The 25,606-nt window shown below is 37.2% G+C and overlaps 1 protein-coding gene across 1 annotated transcript in view; it reads right to left on the bottom strand.

The window, feature by feature from the left end:
- The window catches only part of TMTC2 (transmembrane and tetratricopeptide repeat containing 2), a 259,941-nt gene that overhangs the window by 27,115 nt on the left and 207,220 nt on the right, over positions 1-25,606 (bottom strand). Inside the window, exons 9-10 of the mRNA XM_010561834.1 lie at positions 15,796-15,877; positions 1,815-1,929 (exon numbers count right to left, since the gene is read on the bottom strand). Coding sequence (XP_010560136.1) covers positions 1,815-1,929; positions 15,796-15,877 — 197 coding nt within the window. The remainder of the gene's footprint in view (positions 1-1,814; positions 1,930-15,795; positions 15,878-25,606) is intronic.

Below are 25,606 nucleotides of genomic sequence, written 5' to 3'. Positions count from 1 at the left end.
GAGCATATTAGGAAGACATTACAATCTTCCACAAAGAAAGCTGAGTATTTAAGTGAAAAATTAAACCAACTGGGTATCCCAAAGGACCACAGTTGGATTCTAGCTAAACTAAACCACCAGGCTTTTTTTTGTCTGTTTTTAAGGGTTTTGGTTTGGTGGGTTTTCTTTTCTTTTAAAGGTTTTGGTTTTTTGCTTACAGCTAAAATAGAAAATTCAGTTAGGAATCACTGAGCTTAATGTTGGTCAAAACCTCCCCAAAAGTGTCCACTCCCAACCAGATCAAGTAGGGTAACCATGGCTGATGTACAGTACAGCAGCATGGCTCTTATTCTGAGAGTGAAAAAATACTCATATCCCGATGTAAAGACATGTGCCTTCAAGACCTGGGATGCTTCACTCGGTGCTCACAGAGAAAGTAAAAGATTTATTAAACCTATTCCCAAAATAGTATTGATCTACGCCACCACATTTTAAAATACTCACAAGCACACCGTTAAACCATCTTCCACAAAATATTCACTGAAACTGGGAGTCTGACACACTCCACACCCTTCTGGATTCAGCTTTCATGCCTAACTTGCTATGCTTCTGTCGGTGAAGTTGTTGCATTAATCTAAATGTTTCAAATTACTGAATTCTATCTTGAGAGATATCGTTCAGAAAAAACAGGAGGAAGAGAAGGCTCTTTAAAATAGCTCATACACCTGTGGCAGGTCAAACTATTATCTACGAGTGAACCATTTGTCTTGGTTTCCTTTCTAATCTACAAGCTGTGAGAGTTATTTCTCAAAGGGTGTTTTGGGTTTTATTTCAAAGTCCTGGTATAGAAACCTTCAATTCTGAAACACAGGTCTGAAACTTGGCTGAAGCCGATTCTACATTCTCTTTAATACCATTTTCTTTTTCTTTCATTTCGTATTCTAAATGTTAAAAGTATAAACAGCCAAGTGAGATATCTTCATCAGAGAAATAATCTCAATAACTGTTTTGTGCTAATGAAGTATATTTTTTATTTCCTTTTTCATGCATTTTCTAAGCATAGATATAATCTAAATGAAATCAAGTATCCTCATAGCTGTTAAGCGGACAATAGACAATAATTAGATAGTTATCCTAGAATTAAGCATGGAGGATACCTATTACGGTAATGCGAGTTTAATGATAATGTTCAAGCAGAAGCTTAATGTTACTGAATATCCAGGTCTGACAGCTTTAAAAGGAAAAAAAGAAGTCTAAAATTTTATTCTATTCAGATAGGAGAACAGAATTAAATATAAGACTACATTTTAAATCACAGATTCTGATAATATCACTAAGTGCTCCTATGAGTCTCAAAGTCATCATTAGCCTAGGAATATTTAGATTTCTAATTATCGTAGTGTTCCCTGCTGATATTAACACAAAATGTGGTATTTTCAATATTGTCTAATTACATCCAGATCAGAAATATGGTCTATTATTTTCAGTTGCTATGCATCCTAAATTTTTAAAAATCAGGTGAGGGGAATCCTGCAGAAGGTTCTTCACAAAAGAAACACTTGTTCTTGTATGCACACAAAAAGGATTACCTGCTTGTGAACAACAGAAGTTTTAAAGGTAAGAAATTACGAGATAATGCGTAGAAAATTAGAAATAGAAAGCGCTAAATCTTGCAACAGTTTCACTCCAATTCTTTTTATCTTATTAGCAATATTGAATTATTCAAAAGAGTTGCTGGGCTTTAAAAAGAACCCTGTGTAAGCAAAGGCTGTAAAGACTTTTTTCCTCCAAAAGAAGGGACAAAAATCAAGTAAGGCAGCTGTAAAAGCACTAACCTGAGCATATGGGCTGCGTTGAAAACAACATCAAATTCTGTATGATCAAGTTCAGCTGCTTTTTTTGCCATCTCAGCTGCTTCTATCAGACGGGATTCTTCTAGGAGGAACTGACCTGCAATGGAGTACATGAACATGAGCCCACAGCAAACAACTGATGGATAATACTTCAGACAATATAGTTAGGAAAAGGAATTACAAAAAAAAACCAAACCAAAACCAGATGTCTCAGATTCAATGTTTAGTTATTTGTTGATCTACTCCATATTTCACTATCGTTAAAATGTAGTAAGTACAGAAAAAAAATTGCAGTAAATATAACAGGTGATAACCAACTGCAATACTTGCAGAACATATTTATGAGTAGTGAGAATGATAGAGTAAAACTCAGCCATCAAGAAACACTACTCCAGTCCCCCAGAAGCCCGCCATTTAAGAACTTGCCCTTCTGCTTATACACTGATCTTCAATTCCTCAAAACTAAATTAAATAAAATAAAATAGCATCTGTAGATGAAATATATTCCCATTTTAAAAGCATATGCAAAATCACATAAGAATATATATATACACACACATGCAAACATATTTCTTCAGCTTTAGAATTATAATAAATGATACTTTGCTTTAAAATGATTATATATGTATACCTTGATGAACTGGTATTTTATTACATATTTCAGTAACACTAAGAGAATCACAACAGGTAGCTTTTTAGAAGTTTCCTACATAATACTTACCTTTCACATAAAAAAATCAGAAGATGGCTAAACTGAAGTGACTGAATTTTTACAAATGACATTATCATAATCACTAAACCAAGTTAAAACTGAAAAGAATGAACAATTTAGCATTAACCAAACTTTAACTAAAGTACAGTAGTTTCAAAACCAAACACGTAACAACTAGTACAACTCTATAAAAATGAGTTTTCCTTTGAGGAAGAGGAAAAAAAACTTTTTGGAAGGTACTCAAACCACCTTATTTCTGCTCCTTTTAATGACTTTTTCACACCTAATTTGTAAAATGTGTTATTTTTGGATCAAGGACTTTTCAAAGGGTTTCAGCTGTCTAGACTGTGTCTACGTAACTTTGTATTTGGAAAAGCTGTCTTAAAGTATGGTGATTATACATTCCAGCATCCCATCCTTCCTTTTTTATCTTACTTTGTAAAGTGAGATCACTCAACCAAAAGTCCACCAAGCCATCACTGGCCACAAGCCTCTTCAGGAACAATATGCCAAGAGCAAATTATGTCCTCTCATGGCGAAGGATTTTCTTTTTTTCTTGCCTCCTCTCCTCATACATTACCCATTACTTACATGCTCACTATACACTTATGAAGAAAATCCACTTAACCAGAGCTAGCAAGGTCTGTAGGGGCACAGTGAATCCAGCAATGCTTTGGTACAATGAACACGTTCACAGAAGGAATTATCTCAATACAAAAAGTGATGAAAGACAGCTTTCCTAGCTTTTTGCTTTCTCTGTGGATACATTTCAACTTAGCAAGAGATGGAAGATTATTTACTCAGACAGTCATCTATATCTTAGTTATTCAGCTCTGCAAAAATCTTGTAAAAACATTCAGGTGCCTTTCTGCATTCATAGCATAAGGTTTGCTTGCTTAGTTACATCCATACTCTAATACGTGCCATCCTTTCATGCATTATGATGCCTTGTGTTCATCGTGTCCAGAAGCAGATGATTTCCAAAAAAGCTTTCTCACACAGAACAATAAGTAAATAAATAAATAAAAAGAGAGAAAAGCCTAAAAAGAAAACATAGTTTGAGAACAGCTTGGATCACAAGAAATTAATTTATTTTCAGAATTAGAAACCACTGCTTGAGCCATTAATGGAAGTCTCTTATGATGGGGAAAAAAGATAAATATTGACAAAAGCTACAAGTTTGCTTTCTTTTTTTGTCTTTTTTTCTTTTGGGTACCATACCAGAGTATGCCTTATATATAGCAGGACAAACTCAGATATGAATCCGAAAATTCTCAGACAAGTAAATCTACCAACTACAGCAGGCAGTTCATATCTCTTGATTTACGCTGAATACCTATTTTCTTTAAAGAAAAATCTTTGAAACAAGCTTGATCACCTAGTAATCCAATTCTCTTCCAACAAATGAACTAAACCAGTATCCCTAATCTTTAGGTCCGTGCTAAAGCAAACCAGCCCTAAACTGTTAATATTAAGGTTCTTTTGCTAACGAAAGCACTGGATTAGCAGAATGAGACACTAGTAACTGAATGTACTATTGATACATCCAGCCAGGGGGAAGAAAGAGGACATAACCTTTTAGATTTCAAGACACAGTGACCATTCAAGATCATTCTCAAAAAAAATTATACATTTAATTTAGGAAAAATATTTTGCAGCTTAGAATTTAAAAATAATGTCAACTGGTTGCTAAGCTAATTAGTTACATAGGAGAAAAACCCTCTCATTGTATTCAATAAAAATTACTCAAGGTTTTTTAGAGACAGGTCTTTAGAAACATCTAGTTTTCTGTATGAAACATTTAACACTGTAGCTCAACAGAGATGTTATGGTATATTTATAGCCACCCCTAATGTAATCAAATGTAACTGATACGTTCTACTTCACATGACATAATCAACAAATTTCTTGACTTTAGATTCATTTCATTAAACAGTAAAATACTTGCACTTCATCCACGTAATTTCTAAAAATATAACATTATGGGAAACCATTTCAAACCAATACTAGTGGTTTACTGGTGCTCTTAAGCAACACACTAGGTTAATTCTTAGCTCTTTAAGAGGTCCATGAGATCAACATATACTGAAGATATTATAAAATTTATACATGGTTTAAATTTCTACAAGAAGTCTAACTTAGAACAGGACAACATTATATACATTTACTGAAAAGCAAGTGCACTGCTAAATGCTCTAGTTAAAAGCTCATTTTTATTAATTGTTTTTCTAGGACTTTGGCTGCATACATTCCATTAGTCTACATGGACACATCAAAAATGTCAGCAACAACTCTAAACTAATGTTTTAAATTGTTAAAACCAGAATTCACTCTGTATTTACTACTAGGTCTCTAAAAAGTGTCTCTATAATAGGATTATTATTTTATATAACATATTAAAGGATTACCTTTATTACAGGACTACCAAAGGTAACTAAACCCAACTGCAAGTACTGCATGACACCAACCAAGTCCGAGTAAAACTTTTAGTTCTTTAGAAAAGAAAATTCTAGGACTGTGCATTACCATAAACAAGTCTCTCCCCTGTCCGGGAGGTGGTAGTAAGAGTGTTAATAACTCAGGCTGAGTGGGTAGGTAGCAGAAGATGCATAGCACCCTCCTAAAACCAAGTGTAGCATCCTTTACACCCAAACCCTTACAGAATACTGACTGCAAGCAGGAAAGGGGAACACCCCACAACTGCCTTATTCATTGCCTAAATAGAGGTGATTTAATCAGAGGCTGCTGATTAAGCATTTCCTTAATTGGACGGACTATAAATATAGTTGACAGCTACCTTCTCAATCTAGTGGAAAAGTCAATACCTGAGTGTACAGCTGTGTGGTGGGTTGTCCCCTGCCAGCATCCACGCACTCATGCAGCCGCTCGCTCCCCCCGCCCCCAGCAGGGTGAGGGGAGAAAGTAGGAAGAACAAAAGGAAGAAAACTTGTGGGTCAAGACAGTTTAATAGATGAAGAAAAGAACATCCCCCACACCCCCCCCAAAACCCAGTGAAATGAAGGAAATGGCTCACCACTTCTCACATGCAGACTGATGCCCAGCCAGCCTCCAAACAAAGGCCACCTCAGAAGCCAAAACCCCTCTTCTTCCTCTACCCCAGTTTTTATTGCTGAACATGACGCTATACGGTCTGGCATATCCCCTTGGCCAGCTCGGGTCAGCTGTCCAAGCTGTGTCCCCTCCCCAGCCCCAGCCCACTCGCTGAGGGGGCAGAGTGGGAAAAAGAGAAAGCCTTGACACTGTTTAAGCACCATTCAGCAACGGCCAAAACACTGGTGTGTTATCAGGGTGGTTTTAGCCACAAATCCAAAACACTGCATCATCCAGGCTGCTATGAAGAAAGTTAACTCTATCCCAGCCAGAGCCAGTACTAGGTGGAAACTTTCAGTTGAGAATTGATTTGCCAAGTTCTCCTAAAAGGCAGACTAATTTTATTCACACATCTAAATTTAATTTAAAAGCACCTAAGTAAAGATATCCCATTTTGAAAACATTAGCCGCCATTCCTTTTAATATGATATACTAAATTCATACAAGAATGAAGTGGATTGGCAGTTTACTGCTGCACTTCCTTCATTAAAAATCAGAATTCTGAACTATTCCTGTCAAAGCCGTAAAGATGTGTTTTCCCAAGAGAAGAGCACTAGCAGGGCAGAGTATATTGGTAAGGTGTTGAAGGTGGATCGGAAGGTCTGATCCACAAGCCCCTGGATCCAGGAACCACTTGTGTGGGTCTAAATTTACATGCAGGATTTTCTCCTCTGACAGGTAGCTGGCAAACCACATGATTTATGAGACACTGCCCAATATCACATACAGAGCTTTCTTATTGCAGGTGTCACGACTCCGACTCTTGCCAACTACATAAATTATAGTACCCTGATTGTTTTTTGGAATCAGAACCAGCTTTTGAGAAAACTGCCTTCTAGAAGCTCTGAATCCCAGATTTTCCTTCTTCGAGGAAAACATATTTCTCATTACTGTTCTTCTAAAATGGGAGTGGGAAATCCACAGTCCAGGTTCAGGTGTGACCTTCAACATCACTGTTCTTTGCCTAGAACAACGTTACTTTTTTTAATAGAATCTTACACCTTTCTTGCTAGAGAGCGCAGAGCTGAGTGTAAATGTGTAGCCAAGAGTTTTTAAAGACCTTTGGCAGCAGAGAACTGATTTGATACTTCCTTATCCTCTTAGTCATTTTCCCCTAAACTAAGATACCTAAGCATCAGAAATAGCATAAAAGCTGACACATTCTGTACCTACAGTCTTGTTCAAACTTACTTTTTCTTGCAAATCGTCAACAGTGGTTTTGAGTCTATATTTGACCAAAAATTTTGGAGGCAATATATGCAATCTACTGAAAAGTAAGATAAAAGTATATACCTAATTTAAACAACAACAAAAAATTTCCAGTTCCTAGGAGTTGAAAAAAACAACTTATTTTCATCTTCTGTCAAAATTTTAAACAAATATTCATCTAGAGATGAAAGCACACAGCTCTCTATCCTGTATAATTTTCTCTCTAAAATTATCACAGACATTTGTCAAGCATTTTGTTAAGACATGTGCCAACACCAGTTTAAAAGCCATACATCTGAATTGGTAGTTCTGCTGCTTTATTGTAATATGAAAAGTATTAATTGGTTGGGATATGCCTGTGTGTAACAACCTTTTATGTTCAGAGCACAAAGGCATTAGTGCCTTCCTCTAGAATGGGCTCAACTATTCCCTACAGGCACTGTGAGCTTTTATTTTACTAGATAGAAGTGCAAGTTGCACCAATCTTTCTTTAATTGAAATGTCCTCTCGCTTTTGCTCACTGGCAAACATTCAAAGGTACTTTGTACCAGAACAGAGAAGGTTTCTGAAATAGCTGATCTTTCTACTGCTGCTTTTGAAAAGAACCATACTGAATGTTCTTGGAGTGCTGTTGGTTCTGCACTTACTCAGACATCAATGACTTACACTTGTGTTCCGATATCTTTAGTAATCCAAGCAAAACTGAGTAAACTACCTTCTGAATAAGAAGGAAAAAAATTTCTAATCCCACCATAATAGGGAATAGTTAGCATTTGCTTCTTTTAATATACATTTGTCACCAAGTCTTCTGCATCTTATCCTCTTCAAAAGAGTTTTCTCCTTCCATGGCAGCAACTTAAACAACTATATTAACATGAACAGTGGCTAATACCAAGACCATAGACTCAACTGTCAAATCTGCTTATAATAAACTTCACTAGAAGTTCTTTCAGCACATTCAACATCGAGGATTTGAAGCTGAATATTTGTTGGTGCTTTCAAAGCATTTCAAGTTTCAACAGAAACCAGAAGAGGAATCAGGTTCTGGCTGACCCAATGCATTGTGTCGTGTCTTTGAAGCACACAGTAAGGCTACAAGATCATGTCTTGAGAACTGAAATACATTCTCACCGGCATGAGCAGAACCACCACTGAAGTCATCATGAACTTCAACTCTGCTGTAGCAATGCAGAGCAAAAGAGCAGATGCAACCAGAGATTTCTGAATGGAAAATTTCAATAGCATTCTGTGGAAGAAGTGAGAGGAGAGACCTTGCCTTGGAGTTGATTTCCAAAGCTTTTTCAGGTGATGAATCAATGTTGCAAGATGCCAAGTCAACAGACATGACCTAATGTAACTGTTTCCTTTAAGAGTTTCAAAACAGATTCATTGGCTGTGAATGAGCAGTTCCCAGAGCAAGGGAATGTTTGCTTAAAGAACCTGCTTTGCAGGCCTGTTTAGACAATTTCTTGCTGAATGTGTGGGATGTGACAGGGGAAGCAAAGAGAACTTATACCAGGATCACCTAGATGGTAGCAGCATTTCAGTTTGTTTTGCTGCTCCTTATATCCCATTCCATCTTCATCTAAAGCTGTTCTCTGGCTTTCTTGCTGGAAGGGCTTTTGGGGAGGTTTATCCGCTCAGATGGTTCCCATGGAGAAAATAATTCCATGCAAATAAAATATATAGAAAGCCTACGCAAGTCAGTGGGTGCTGCAACATCAATATATGCACTGGCTTAGAAAAATCTTTTTTATTAGCCTTTTTCTTTGTCTGAAAAACTTATCTGTTGCAGTTGTGTTAAATATACCATTGGATGTCATCCAGAGCACGACCAGAGATAAGAGAGAAAAAATTAAATTGCAAGCCTATGGGACTTGATGACTGAACTTGTGACCACATCTGGATCACTGGAAGCTCTCACTAAACCAAAAGATTAATAATGAAAACATATAATACAGAGGACCTCATGTTTTACAAATACTAAGGAAGATTCTGGACCCTATGTCATTCCCCAGACACCTGGTGATGTATAAGGTTTGGAAAAGTAAAATTTGGATGGGAAAGAACTATCCAGTTGCATTTTTGTAGCAACTCCATGCTATGTCTTCAAAAATCCTCAGAATGAGATGGCATTCATAGGTCAAAACACATGATCATTAACAAAGAAGTCTCTGGGGTTCTTCATGCCACAGGCTCTTTCAGTTTCTGCAGAAACCCCAAATTATGGCAACATGAAAGAAGCATAAAGCCACATTTCTAGCCCTGTCTCTGATCTGCAATTTCTATACCACATCTCTCGAACAGTCTAGTATATTGTGCTGAGGAAGCAGAGTCAACCATGTATTAGGGATGTCAGAATGATTAGATTTAAGGATAAACTCAAGGGAAGAGCCAGAAATATAGAAGTTCCACAGCGTTTAGGGTCAGTGACCTAGCTTGTTTGGAAATACTCCACTGCATTCCACTTAAGTGATCGGTTCTAAAGGGAGTTTGGAATAAATAGTTACTATAGTGGTTTGTAATAATCTTCTTTTAATGTTGTGTGATAGCAGCAGCCCAGAGAGCAACAAAAAGGACTTGACAATTTATGTACGTATGCCTTTGTACTCTCATCGTTCGCAGCTGCCAAGAAAACCGCAAACAAGACTTCAGATTGGTATATTCTCCTGAATAGCTCAGTTTCTGGTATATTCTTGTTCAGTTTCATTTTGGAAGTAAGAAATACTGCCTGTGTTAATAGTACCTGAAGGTTTTTTTTTAAATCAAAGCTATTGGAGACAGTTCTGGGAGCAGAAAGGTCGGAAGCTTAATGAAGCCTTTCTGCGAGTCAGTTATATCTCTCTTCCTGTTTTGGGTCTAGGAATCCTGTCTTCCTAGGATTACAATCATTGATATTGGAGGAGGAGGTATAAGCCATAGTCCACAGTCAGGATCTTAATTTGATGGCACTGTATGCTCAAGACAGAGAGACCCTTCCTCCAAAGACTGCATATGTTCTGTGAACATGTGTTATTCGAGTATAATAAACTTGTTTCATAGCTTCCCTACAAAATCATATATATTTAATGTCAGGATTTCCAAAAGATTTAAAATGGCAAAACCCCTTTCATTTGCTGAAAGGTTCATGAGTGCATATTGGGAAGGCTGGCAAAGTGACTTAGTGATGGACATACTACATCTGGTTGACTTTGACCCCATCACATCAAGGAATTTAATTCCTCAATACATAGTCAGCATGTAGCATCTGATGGTCCCAGTGGAGCAGATTCATGCACTCTGTTTTATTTATCATGAGGCATATACTGCATTTAGCTAACCTGTCAGTCAGAAATGGACAATTCATTCACTGGAATTATGGACTGTGAAGTAAGTTTTATCCATTTCATTGACAAAGATAAAAACTGACCTTCCTATGGACTAGGGTGACATTTCTTCCATCAGCATAAAAGTCTCTTGAAGAAATGAGTAAGACTTCGTTACTAGGTCATGGTTGATATTTCTCTTTCTTATAAATACAATTCTGACATTTTATTTTTCATTATTACACTGTTTTCTTCATAAGATCTTTTCCTTAAATATATGGGAGAAGAATAAAGCTTTCCTAGGCTGGTCTTCAGGCAATGAAGAACAAAGACACAAAGCTCCAGCGCTGTGAACAGTGTCACTACACAGAAATACATCACATCTAAGAAGAAACTGAATGCACATCTGTAAACATATGTAAATTCTCACACTCACTAGCATATGTAAATGCATGACTTAAAGACTGAAAAAAATGGTGCTTGAAAATCCACTCCTATCGTATTTCAATGAAATGTATTTTGAACATTAAACTACAGCAGTTCCAATCCATTTTCTGGTTGGGACTTAGGAGTGGCAAAGCAGTCGTCCTTGGAGGCAAGACAGATACAAAGTGCTCACAGACTCAGGTGGAAATATAGACATCAGAGGGCTAAAAGTCCTGTGCTGAAACAATGTTTAGAAAGACTTAGGATGAAAGTGAAAAAAACATAAAACCAGCAGTTAACAAGTTAAACTTGTGTAAAAAAAATCCAGATAATATGAGAAAAATCTATAAAAACAACTCCTAAATTATCACAAATTCAGAAGTGAAAGATAATGTAAAAAAAAAAAGTTAATGTTTGGGACCACGTTAATCTGTTCTTCCTTCAATGACAGCATAGCTAATATGCTTCAGTTTTACCTAATCTGACAGCGTGTTTTTCATTTTGTTTTATATGTGTAACTGGGAATGAACTGAAAAAGGGAGATGATCAATGTGAATTGCCTAATTAAGTGAATGCATAATTAATCTAATGAGAATAATCCATTTTTATAATGAAAAAGGAATCATTAAACAATTTAGAGTTATTAGAAACAATGTATTATTCAAAGGAAACTACTTTAAAAGGAGGTCTCAATGGTGATTAATAAAACAGAGTTAATTTGAACATCCTGTTGGGTTCTAGACTTCCCCATTCCAATTAAGCTGTTACAAATGTAAGGGAGGAGGGACCTCTGTACACACATTTATCTTGAGACCTCACTCCTTTCTCTCTCTCTTTTTTTTCTCACTCCATTTTCATTATGTTGGAGAGAGGCCACTATATGCACTTGAAGAGGCATGGTAGCAAAACCTATTTTAAGCAAACAAGTAAAATAGAACCTGCTTTATTAGTGGGGTTTTGTTTTTGCTTTTAAACAGCAAATTATAAAGGAAATAAGACAGTTCTGGAGATAAAACATTTGCATGACTTAAATTTCACTGTAGATTTATGGGTTGGTTGGTTTGTTTGCTTGTTTAAGTGAAATCTAGTGCAGAAAGCCTTCAACAAACTCCTCAACTACACTGCATCCTACCAGCCATCTCAATGAAAAGATACTGAAGAATTTATTTTTCTTTTCAAACAGAAGAGCACTTAAGGATTTCACTGTTTGAAATTCATCTCATCTCTGTGCACTGACAAATTTTATACAAAATCTTTCTTCAACTTCTCCTGAGATAGGCTGAGTGCAGACAGAAATAGGAGATCTTTACTTCCTTTGTGGGTGGTCAATACTCTATCCAAACTGAAATAATCTCTGGGCCATAATGGCACTGCTCTGACCTGGCTGAACATTCCTATGTTTGGCACATTTGTTAACAATTTTGACTTACTGACTCTTTAGATTCCAACATGTTCTTAAAATATTTATACAAAAATTCCTTTGGACTTGATTAGTTCATAGGTATCTCTCTGTGGTTTCTCAGACTGACACTGGGATTCATCCCACCTGACCATAGGCATTTAATCAAAGCAACTAGGTTAGAAAGAGTCCCCTCTATGGTCAATGGAGATCATTTCAATTACATCATCAGTCTGTGACGACAGAAGCCACCAAGGTCTTGCAGGATCCAAAATGGCATACTTGAATTAAATGTTCAAAGTAAAGTGGGATACATGAAAGCCAATGTATAGGCTGATAGATATGATGTGGGCAAGATATTTATTTTGAAGAAAACTTTCCCAGAGAAAACAAAGAAGGAAATTAAAAAATAAATAAGCATTTATTAGGTTCAACTTGATTTAATCAAAACTGTTCACTTTAAGTCTTCTTTAAAAAATGTGTATTAAAAATATCCAATTAAAAGCCTCAAACTTTATAGGAGCATTTAAATCCAGTATCTGAGATAATCTCCTCCAGTGTTTTAGTTTAAAAACTTGCAGGTTGTGCCAAAACCAATATTTTCATTGCCAGAGAATTAAAAATAATTAAAAAATTGTACTGGTGCTTCTGCACCCGTTCTGCTGCCATTTTTTCTTCTTCCTGATTCATGTGCATTTTCCCTCTTTCATCTGTTAGGTGCTTCTGGTAGCGTACAGTGTACCTGAGTATACCCATCTACCTAGATGTACCTAGATCACCCATCAAGACTCACATATTCATAAGACAACGGTTTTGCACAAAGTTCAGATGTTCAGATAACTGGCATATGAGAAAGGAAAAAGAAGGAGAAAAGGGGAAAAGAATTTATACCTCTTCAGCTTTTCCACTAGTTCTCCCTTCAGACATCTCCAAACATAATGGCTTTGAGAAACACTGCTTTAAACCTAAATCCACTGAAATCCAAAGCCAGTAAATTACCTATACAAAACTAATTATAACACTAGCTCTATCAGAGAAATGTGCTGTGGTGGTATTATCCAAGGAACAACCATGAAACTGTTCACCTCCCTCTGAATTTTCATGTGATCAAATAAGCTGAGTCCTGCACCAAATCGTATCTAAGAATACCTTTGGCTTAAGTCTTGAATTAAAGCACATTTGTATTATAATGTAAGCCTCTTAAAAGACACAGTATATTGACAGTTTTTCCTGACAGCTCCAAAAAAAGTCCAAAAGGTTACAAGTCGAAAAGAACATCTGCACAACCTGGGAGCACAAATTATAAGTGTGTGCATCCATGTGCACTTGGAAGAAAATCTTCAGTCCATTTATTCCGGCTACTCCATCAACACACTGTTGTGTCCCAACTGACCACTCTTTTCATTTGGCTGTTCTGTGAGGTATGTGGTTTTTTAGGGCTGATGCCAACTATTTTATTCTCTGTTCCAACATCTTCATGCTGAGCAGAAAAGTAATCTCTAAGATTTACATGCAAAATACGGATGTATTTCCCCATAGTATAACACTTGGCATATAGGATATAGACTGTACCTGTGACAAGGTGCTAAAACAAATTAATGAGATGTAGAGATAAAGCTTAAAGTGTTCACTAGGGACTCCTGTGTAATACTTGGAATGTTCCTGGTGACATACACTATAGAATCCTGATCAATACAAGAAATAGGTGGAAGGGAAAAGGGGAAGAAAGGGAAAAGGGGAAGAAAGGGAAAAGGGGAAGAAAGCAAGGATAATTTATTTCCAATTTTACAAAGTCCTGTGCCTGAAGTGACAAGCTTTTGAGATCACCTCTACAACATAGACATATAAGCCAAACAGAGGTAAACCGTATCTTTCTCATAGCTACTTTGATATAAACATGGAGTAAGATCACTGAATTTGGTGAGGCCATCAGAAGTTATACAATCAAAAGAAAAGCTTTCACCTGCATTCAGCAGAGCTCTCTGCATATGATACTCCAGGACAGAGACCTAGTGACTGGTATAGAGAACCTTCTTGTGTCTACAGCCCTTCAGCATCATATTTTACTACGCTGGTATTCCAAACACTGACTAAATTTTGCCTCTCACTCCTAATCTGGTGAGCAGGATCTCACTTCTGTTTCAATAATGGCCTCTGCACAAGGACACAGAAACCACTTTTTGAACCTGTGACACAAAAAAGGAAAGATTTGCTAAAGTTTTTAGGAAATAATGTTAATTAAGAACCAATGCACCATTTTAGTATTGTAGTCTGGTAATGAAGAAGTGAATACATCAGAGATGAATGATGATTTGAATAGCCTTGCTTTTAGTTTATAGGGCACGTGAAAATGACACAGAGGGAATGAATATTGCACAAAAAGACAGGCAAGTTGATGATGTAATGAGAAAGAAAAAGAAAAAAGTTTAGACCGGTAATAAAATATACACAATCATAACTTCAAGTGCTGGGATGGATTGTTGAGACCTACCTTTGAATTCATATGCAAATAAGATTTCCTAATAACTCAGGATAGATTTCTTAATAACAAAGGCTAGAAGGAGCTTGAATAGAATTTCAAGAAACAATCTGCTGCAACTTTTCTTCATTATCTTGAGATATCAACTATACTTATATCCAACTGAAATAATGGAACTTATGTGCACAAATACCCCTATCAGATTTACCTGTACAAGCATAAATGAAAGACACTAACTGTATGATCCATAATGCAAAATAATGCAACACTGGGCTTCATTTATTTAAATACCAAGACATGTTCTAAGTATATAATGTATGCATCGATTCCAGGAATCTAACATACAGAATTTTACACCGTATAGGACCAAACAGAAATACAATGTGTGAGCAATTCAGGCAAAGATCACACAAAGTAAAAACATGGTTATTATGTGAGATTAATTTTCCCTTTTGGCCACTCATTTTCATTTATTTTACATTTACCAGTTAGACTTAAAAGAGGAAATTAAAACAATATACAAAGATATATATAGTATGCTTGTGGTTCCCTACCTTCTTCCTTAAGTAAGATGAAATTTATTACTTCTCTCTATGTTTTCCAATAGGGCCTACATAGCTTGCTTTTTTAGATTTGTCTATTATCAGCTTTAAAATGCAGTAAGAATTAGTCCATAAAGTTAAATATTTTTGGTTCCTCAGGACTAATCACATCTGGAAATATTTTTTGCACATCCAGCAAAAACAATCCAAAGTTATAAAGATACCTTCAAATTAACTGTGTGCTTTATGCACATGCATGGCTTAGTATGACAAAGATACAGCCAACTTGTCAAAACCTTTTGTAATACTTATCCATTTCAAGCCATGAAGATGCTGGGAAGGAGGTAGATGTAAGGCCCATAAGTCTTCAACAAAAAGCAGACACTTCGATATATAGAGCTCATGCACACTGAAGTATAACTTCTAGTTGCCCACCCACCGGGAGCCAGCGAAGTTAGGCCAAAACTGTTAATAATAATATTCCAGGCCATGAAACTTTGACATATGGCAATAGTCACCTTTTTTTTTTTCTTTCCCAGAGAGGCAGCAATACTAAAATTCCTCTCACAGGAGGAAAGCTATGCAAAACATGAAAATCTTCACCTCTCCCTCTGCAGTGATTAACAAATTGAAATGGAGATGAAGTTATACATGGTAGATTAGTTTCTTTCCCTTTAAAGAAGATATTTTGCCAGTAGCACTTTTCAAATCCTTAATCACTCAGAGAGATTAACAGCAAGCCTGGAATATGTGTGGAAACCCTATCTATCTGAAACGTACCATAATGCATGTAGCAGTTTCCTTTGGTAGGATCCAGCTGAATAGCCTTCACGAAGTACTTTTCTGCCTCACTCTTGCGTCCCTTAAAAAAAAAAAAAGAGGGAGGGGGGAAATTATTTTAACAGTGTATCACCATGGAGCGATCACGTACAGTTACAATTTCCAAATTCCAGGCACTAGAGAAAAACAACTACTATTATCACTAGACTTAACCTAAGTAAATATGAATATTTAAGTGTTGCATTAAGTTCTGTGGTCAGCTACTTTATGCTGCAGATCTCCAGACTGAGGAAGAAATGTGTCCAACATCGTCAATGTCCAAGAAGTAAGGAAGTGGTAGAAATGTATTGCAAAAAATATTGTAAAGGGCTTTGGGTGAATATCAAGCTCCATGTTATTCTTCTGGACAGGCATCAGGACGAGCATTACACAGACCCAAGCTAAAATCAGAAAGGAAGGTAGGAAGGAGCTTTAGTCATGTTCTTAAAGAGGGGGGAGAGGGGAAAGGAAAAAACATGGTTTGGTTCTATGAAATAACAGAATCATAGAATATCTCAAGTTGGAAGGGACCCATAAGGTTCATTCAGCCCAACTCCCTGCTCCTCGCAGGACTACCCGAAACTAAACCATATGACTAAGAGCATCATCCAGATGCTCCTTGAACTCTGACAGGCTTGGTGCCATGACCACTTCCCCAAGGAGACTGTTCCAGCAACCGACCACCCTCTCAGTGAAGAACCTTCTCCTAATGTCCAGTCTGAACTTCCCCTGATGCAGCTTCATTCCATTTCCTCGTGTCCTAAATAACGTTATATACACAGCCAATAGCAAAGTCACCACAAACAAAGGTATATAAATAGAAAATATTTTGGATTTTAACGTGGGGAATAAAATAATAGAAAATATTTCTGATTTTAATATGGGAAGTAAGATGTCATCAGAAATCAGTTCTGTCAACCATAAAACATAACTGAAATAGAAAAGGTAATTTTTGAAGACAATGGTCAACAGTATGACAAAACAGACAGAAAAAAACAAAACAACAGAAATGACAATAAAAAGAACATGTTTTAAACCACAGGTTTTCTTATCACTGAAATCACCAAGCCACTGAAGTTGCATTATGGTAGACAAGTGCCAGAGCAGACCCATTAGTGGTCATTACTCTTTTTGTGAAGAAAACAGTGATATTGGATTAGCCTGGTCTGGTACTCAAACACAAATCACCATCAGCTATTCAGTAAGATACCTGTGACCTGTTTATCCCTATCCCCATGAAATGAGTTGCTGCGGTTTGTATTATAAAATATAAGGCTTCCAGAATAAAGAACAGTTAAGCTTAACCACTGTGGAAGAAAGGCATTGTGGTCTGCACCTCTCAAGGTCGCCTTGAGTGTTATTTCACAGATATAAGCATATAGGCTTTCTCAAGTTTTGTGGTCTGGAAACAGACATTGCATACATCCTGCACTATCCCACAAGTTAACACAGGAATAATAACGAGGTCTGTTCATGATTACAGCTGCTCCAGATCTCAGTATTTCCCTCAAGGGCCTCAGAGACAATAAAATAGAGAGAGAAAGAAGTTGTGCAGCACACCAAGAACTGTATCAAGACCAGGTTCCATCAAAACCAACACAGAGGCCATATTTCCAAGAGATCGTCCTGGCAGAGATACAAGCATGCTTATCATTTACAATATTCCAGTTTCACAAAATGAATGTTCATTGGAGGTAAGAGTTTAGCCTCATTATTTATTAAACTTTCTTTGGTAAACCCATACACCCTAAAACCATATCCTAATGGCACAAGGCTCCTGTTGACCAAACGGTGCAACTACATGACAAAGTACACGTTCTTATACCTCTCATCCCTGTTGCATTAAAAACAAAACAAAACAAACAAAAACCCCAAAAAAACCCATATGACTGCATCAAAAGAAGCATGACCAGCAGGTCGAGGGAGGTGATTCTCCCCCTCTACTTGGCTCTCATGAGACCCCACCTGCAGGACTGCGTCCAGCTCTGGGGCCCCCGACATAAGGAGGACATGGACCTGTTGGAGCGAGTCCAGAGGAGAGCCATGAAGATTGCTGGAGGGCTGGAGCACCTCTCCTGTGAAGACAGGCTGAGAGAGTTGGGGTTGCTCAGCCTGGAGAAGAGAAGGCTCCGGGGACACCTTATGACACCCTTCCAATACTTAAAGGTTCCAGTGCTTAAAGGGAGCCTACAAGAAAGCCACAGAGGGACTTTCTACAAGGGCATTTAGTGATAGAACAAGGGGTAATGGTTTTAAACTGAAAGAGGGTAGATTTAGATTAGATGTGAGGAAGAAGTTCTTCACTGTGAGGGTGGTGAGGCACTGGAAGAGGTTGCTCAGAGAGGCTGTGGCTGCCCCATCCCCGGCAGGGTTCCAGGCCCGGGCGGGTGGGGCTTTGAGCAACCTGGTCTAGTGGAAGGTGTCCCTGCCCATGGCAGGGGGGTTGGAACTAGATGACCTTTAAAGGTCCCTTCCAACCCAAACCATCCTATGTAGCCCAGACTGATTTTTCCTCATCTTCTAGTACAGCAAAGACACATCTACAGATTAAATGCAATTTCTTTCTTTTAAATAGCATACAACCAGAGTTGAGAAGGAAAAGTGAAGAAGAAAATAATCTCCAATTGAAAACACAACATAAAATTGGGTCAGTATAAAATAATCATTCAAATTAAAATAATTGGGAGGGGGGGCAGCAGGTGTGTGATAATTAAATACTAAATTTTGCACTTTTGACTCCAAGGTTGGCATTCTTAGTCTGGCAAAAGTTACCATGACATATCCTAGTCCAGCCCTGAGGCTTCAAAATAACAGGCACCAAGCATATGTATCACCAATACACAATTAACATCTACAGATTTTGCATCATTGCTTTTTTTAACAGACTAACATCATTAGTTTTAGCTGGCTGCACTCTGTGTCTATTTCTAGAAAATAAAAAGACAGTTCACTGAATACAGTCACAAAGTACGTAGCTTCTGCCTACAGAACTATGACTACAAGGCCACAAACATTTGTCAAACATGATTAATTTTCATTTACTGGGATCACCAAAATTACATGACTGCTCCACTCTTTTTGGCGCTTTCCAAATGGCATATTGCACTCAAGTTCAGGCCAGTCAGGAGACCTGGAGTACATAATGATGACAGGTGCCAGCATACATAGCATCAAAGGAATGACTGTGCTATTAACAGGCTCAAACACTCATTAACAGATAAAAGGGAGAAAAATCTTATATTATATCACCCAAGACATAAAATGATCTGACTACAAAAGATCAGGACAGTTCCATTTGTTCATGTTGGCCATCATTTTCATATATACACATTTTTCAAAAATAATAAAAAAAAAGAATAAATGCATTTTCTTGCAGAATGGCATTCTGAGGAACCTTGCATCACACCATCTAAAATGTCCCCTTTGGTGCCATCTGTCTGCTGCTAAAATGTCAATACCTCAGCATAGATTTAATACACATAATTTTTGTGTCAAATGATATAAAATCCAATCACTTGACAGAATCAGGCTGTTTCACTATTAAAATTTAGCATTTATCAACTTTTTTCAACTATCCAACGTACACAACAGAATGTACACAGCGTGTAGTCAGATTAAGACAGTGATCCCTGCCATTGTCCCTTGTATGTTTTCAGCATTAAATAAAACACATGGCATAAGGGAATAAAATTCTAACTTTTAAAGAAAATCCAAAGAAGTGTTTAAACAGCTGAAAAATACCGATTTGGGGCAGGAAGGCATTTTGTGTGCGTGTTCACTGTTACGTGTATTGACCCATACAAATGCAGGCATTGAGAGCCACTGGAAACCTCCCAACTTCTAGCAGCAGGGTGTGCAGTTGTATATGCACAACCACATGCTTTGGCAATTTTACAAAGCAAAAAATATAAGTTTACAACTGCATGATAGCAGACTTATTTGAAGGATAAAAAAGTTATTCATAAGATTTTAATGGAAGGGTTTGATGGCTCTGAGGATTAATAATGGGATACAAAATACCTTTCACTTGCTGGTCACCAGTTCACATCCAGGCCAGGTCGGTAGCTAATGAAAAGGTGCTATCTGACAGCTACTGGTTTGCTCAGGAGAAATGAGTGGGTGGTCCTAGCCCAAGCCCTAATGGGGATCCTCTGCACGGACGCACTGGCATATTTATGACTTTTCAGTACAGAGACCAACGAGACAGAATCATAAAACAATGAATGGCAATCTCATTGCTGGGAAAAAAAAAAAAACAACCCGTAACGAAGACACTTTAATAATTGATTTGGAAGACTGTGCTGGTATTTGCCTTACTGGACCTGGATCTTACTCTAAAGCCTATAGTGAGGACAAACTTTCAGCAGTTTTCCATTAATAAAGAAAACTTCATTCCCGCCCCCCAGTCCACCCCAGCCCGTGCCTAAATAAAGATGAATTGCCCATGATTACCACCTTCCAGCAACACCAGTGAAAGGTAACTGACTCACGGCTCTTATAGCACACTGGTTGTCCTGGCTTTCAGAAACACCCCACTCTCCACAAATCACGCAGACTTCAAATCAGAACGGGCCGGCTGCTTGCAGCTCTGGAAGCCAAACAGGTAATTGTTCAAATAGAAATTCAGGAGCTTGATTTTTAAGACCAGTTCTTTGTAGAAGTTGACTGCAAGGGGTTTTCTGTTTGGTTCATTGCTTCTTCCCTAGAGACCAGGGCAATGGATCTGACCTTGCTAATACGGACAGACATACTGCTTAACTGGACTTTCCTACAAAAGACTGTTATGATCACCATGACAAATGAAAGAGAGCTAACTACGGACAGTTGATACATTAGTAGAAGATCCTGTATTTAGCATTATAATATTAAAAAAATGAGGACAAAACTACCATTTTTACATCCACCCCAATTTTTTTCCTCACTCTGCTGGCAAACTGTGCCAAATTCATGTTGAGGCAGCTGTTGTACTTCAGGCTGCTGGAGGCCCAAGGACCCTAAGATGCTAGTAAAATTGGAAAAGATTAATACAGCTGAGCAGCTCTGAATAACCCTCTTGTGGAAACTATGATGACACAGTGGCAACCAGCAAGGTGGTTCAACAAATTAGGTGGTCTCTGCAATTTAAACCAACTTTATATTTTGTAAATATTCATCATTCTTCAAAGTGCATAAGGGTTTAACCAGTAAAGCAGAAACTTCACTCTTCAATATAGTTTTACCAGCTTTAACTGGTAATAATGTGATTGCCTAAGTAACTCAATTTGTGTCACAAATGCAGTTGACTGTCATTCCCCACATCTGCTCAATTTTTTTTGGCAAGCATTCATGTTTTTAATAAAACAAATTGAATTATGAACAGATTTCTTAATGGAAGATTGATTAAACTGCGGACACTGAATACAGAAAAAATGATTATTTTACATATTTCCTTCTTCCTCTCTAGGACATTTTAAAGTCACAGAGAGACTACATATGGATGGTAAAAACGTCTGAACTGAACCTGTGACTTCATTTCATGTTTCTTTAAGTTATTGCAGATCTGCATATCTGCTTGATAACCAGTTCCTTCTGCCTTACAAAAGCTGTGACAGGACAGGCAAAAGACAATTGAGATGGCGTGATACTGAGTAAATTAGTGATAAAGTCTTCAAAAGTTTTTACATAGCTGGCCTAAGGAAACAGGAACTAGAGAGCTGCATCTTACAATGAGGTCACCGACATACGCGAGGTCCCCATCCCTTCTCTAAATAGTAATACTTAAGAAACAACTTTAGTATTTAGTAGCTAAATGGATTCTTCTTTTCCCCTCATTTTGCTTTTAGTTCTACAACTTCTTGCTTCTTCACTCTGAATTACAATGTGAATATCTTGCACCATAATTTGTATGTGAAACGCTAGTCCCACTGAAATACATAGGACTTGCATTATTCATATCAAAGGTCCAAAATTTATCTCAGTCTCCATACCTTCTGTGCAGCAAAGAGATAAATCTTGCCTCTTTATCTCATCTTTATAATAAAATAAAAACACCTGAACATGGCAGAGAAGCAATGACTTCTAAAGGTTAACATCTGGCCCAGAAAAACACACACGAGGCAAGATTTGTAACAAGAAGTGATTTGTAATAAGAAGTGCTACATACTTCATTAGAAAAACAAATAGTTGGGCGGGGGGGGTTTACAGTCATGCAAAGCCCTTCTTTGCCCAACTAATATCAGTGGACTTGTAAAAGACGCTATCTTTTCAAACAAAGTTTTCCTCTCTCATATCCTTAGATGATCACAGTGAGAAACAGTACTGTTACTAGTACTGATCCTCTCAAGTTTTGGCTCTCTAGTAACTTCAAGAACATGAGAATATTTCTCTTTGGTGTAGCATATTAATCTCAGTGTATGGGAGCAAGAACTGGATTACTCTGGAGGAAATTAGGGTATAAATCTGTGTCTACTAATCCACAATAATTCACCATAAACTAATCTTTACCTTATACTAAATGAGGCAATTTTCTCATTGTCCAGCATGACACATTTACATAGCCTTGGCCCTGAGGTCATGACTGATGCTCTTCTTCCCAGTCATTTCACTGGACCAGGTCCTCACGTGCACATAAGTCTATGCATACTGCTTGTGTAATCCAGTAAAGTACTTTTAGAAATACGCCTTGGTAGGATCAATAAAATGCAATGTTTTGTTTTAGTTTAATCCTCTATTTGCACCTTAGGTGGTTGGCTTCCATCTAAATATATCATGTTAGCCCTCCTTCAACCACAGGTGGGGTTTTGTTGACTAAAAGTCCATCTACTAGCCTGACTGAGATTCTACTCAAGTTGGTGTGATTTTTCTATGAGTCAAGGTTATTTTAGAGAGTAACAACATAAACTGGGTTCTTGAGTCTACATCTACAGGGATAACTAATGGCATGATAACCAGACACCTGAGATTTAAGCACTGCCCATTGACTTTGGTGGGAATCCACTGGAGCTTCAGCATTTTTGAATGTGACACCACTGCTTATACATAGATTTAGGAATTTAAAGCACAGGTCATAACTTTACTGGCTTGGGGCATGATTCAGAGCCTTTAAGGTGACATTTTCTTCACGTAAAGCAGTATGTATCCAATTAATCAATAATATATTAGAGCTATTTGACATCCATTTTCTTGTTTTATACATTTCATATCACAAAAAGCATTCTTGTTTTATTAGAGCATTCAAAATGATACAGGAAAGAAGTACAGGCATAGGATTTTTTTTTCTGTTGAAGTTTGTTGTTGTTGTTTTGTTTGGTTTTTTTTAAAAGATATACCTATTTTTTCGTCTTTCTTTTGGGGCAACTTGAAGTCTAAAAGGAATTTACCTCATCTTACATCACTGTTAACGCCAAGAAAGATTGTGTATAGTCTTAAGTAAACTTTTAAAGAACAGCTTTCATTCCACACCTTGTGATTTATTTACTGTCTAGACCTATATTGAAATGTTTGCCTCGGTCATTAAAGTTTAGATTATTTTATATCAAGAATATGTAATGACATGTTAAGTAAATTTCCATGTTAGGCACTTTCTTTTCCATTCAGTCTTAAGCTACATTTTATATTTTCTGATAAAGTACTGTATTAATATCTACTCATATTTCACTGGCCAGTAATAAGAATATAAATTTACTATCTCCACATACTGTTTTCACTGAGTCCTATGAATTTCTTCTAAGCTAAATTTGGCCTGTATCATGCATTTTTCTATGATTACGGACAAAATTACTGCACACAGAGTAATTACAGGTGACTGGCGGCTATATTCAACCATGTAGCAAACCAAAAGGATCTCTTTCTTTCATGAAAGCAGTTCATCCTGTGTCAGTGATGTTTTCTATAACAAGCTTTAAATTTATGTTAAGTAAAGCGAGAAGTTTAGGGCTCCCCTTTTCCTGTCTACAGGAAGTTAGAAACAAGATACAGAAGATGAGATCCCTTAAGGAGGTTAGTGAGGGGTTATGTGCCTAAATACCTGCTCCAGAGTCATTTACCAACTAGTTAGGCGGATATGTTATGTTTAAATGAAAATACTCTGTTTTACAATTAATTCTGTTACATTTGGCATGCAGCCAAACATATGTCCTAAGGGGACTGAAAAGTATATCTATGGATGCAATACTTATGGCATGTGGCCAGCCTCAGAAGAAATACAAACTCAATAGATGTCAGCTATTGAAATTTCTGTAGTTCGGAAATCCTGACATTCAGCCCGGAGGTGTTAATGCTCCAGATACACCAAGATAACCAAACCTTACAAAAATAGGGCTCGTGGTTCTGAAGTCAATAAACATGGCTTTCCACATTGAAGAGGGAAACCCACCCCTCCCACCCCACCCCTTCGAGTGAATTGCTTGTAAACTGGAAACAAAAATGAAAACAACTTCTGACATTTCGCAAATTTCAGAACTAAATCCAAACTTTGTGCTTGGATCAGTTTTAACCCTCAAGGGATTTCAAGTGGCAAGAAAAATCATAGTGTCTGTGTCAGACTCCAAAGACAAACTGAATACATGACAGAAAAGTAGCAGTGGCTATTGCTTAGCTTAACTCGATTTCGTAGGGAGGGTCTTCTCAAGGACTCAATGTCATTTATACGCTGCTGTGATGGGAGTTTAACTGAAATATCCAATTTTCATTAAAAAATTCTTCCTAGAGGCAGTACTAACAGCCAAGGGATTTAGTCTCCCAAAATGAAATATCTAACAGCTTTGCTGATCTAATTAGATTGACCCATTCAGAAAATGTCTTTTCATAAATTAAAGATTTCTGTATGTGTAGGCATTTATTTATCATTCCCAAAAGAAGTATTACTAAAAATATTTTTTGTTTCTTTTAAAGGAATTGATTACTGAAAGAAGGGATTAACTGTTCTAGAAAATCATACCTAAATTTAACATATAGAGCATTTCAATTGCTATGTCCTAAAACCAGTCATGATTCTTTTGACATCGGACCTGTTCTACCTCATCCCTGCTTTCTTCCAATTTGTGTAAATCTAGAGGGACAGAAAAAGAGCAGCAATGAACCAGTGACATGAAAAATGACAATATGACAGAATTGTCCAACAGAAATGCAAGTTTCCTTTCTGTGCTGGAACAGCAGCAGCAAGCAATTACAGATTTAGTAAATGTTGAATTAGTCTATTCATTATTGCACTGGTTTCGCCTTTTCCCCCCGCTCTCCCATTTCTTTCTGTTCTTCCTAGCTTCCATTTATTTCTATGTTGCCATTTATTTATATTTATTTTGAAATGCCTTTCAAGGACTACACCAATTACTGAATACGGTAGGGTATCTGATAGTGGCACTCTGAGTAATTTCACAACTAACCAAAAATGGCAGGATACCTCCCTGGCCTTCTGTTTGTCAGGAACACAAGCAACAAACAACTGCAGGCAAAAATACGGCCACCCACTGAGGAGGGAGTATTCTGAAACTTAAAAAAAAGTATTTAACTTCAATGCTGATACTTGAATGTCACAATCCTGTTTCTTTTATTTTAATCCAAAACACTGCCAGCCTCTATCATGTCTATGTCTGCTTTCTCCCCATCCCCCTTCGGAAAAACCATTTTAAAATAAAATATTTTAGATTTTAGGGAATCTTCTAGGGTGATTATTACTGAGTTTAATATGGTTTGGAGCTGTAACACAGAAATTTTATGAGGCAAAGTAAATGTTTCTTACAGCACTTTGGGTGATTTTCCAAGCCAGTAAAAAATAGGAGATTAACAGCACTGT

The sequence above is a fragment of the Haliaeetus leucocephalus genome, unplaced genomic scaffold, assembly GCF_000737465.1.
Source record: "Haliaeetus leucocephalus isolate CR32 unplaced genomic scaffold, Haliaeetus_leucocephalus-4.0 Scaffold151, whole genome shotgun sequence".
Lineage (NCBI taxonomy): Eukaryota > Metazoa > Chordata > Aves > Accipitriformes > Accipitridae > Haliaeetus > Haliaeetus leucocephalus.
The sequence above is the reverse complement of the archived record's forward strand: the minus strand, read 5'-3'. Positions and strand labels throughout refer to the sequence as shown.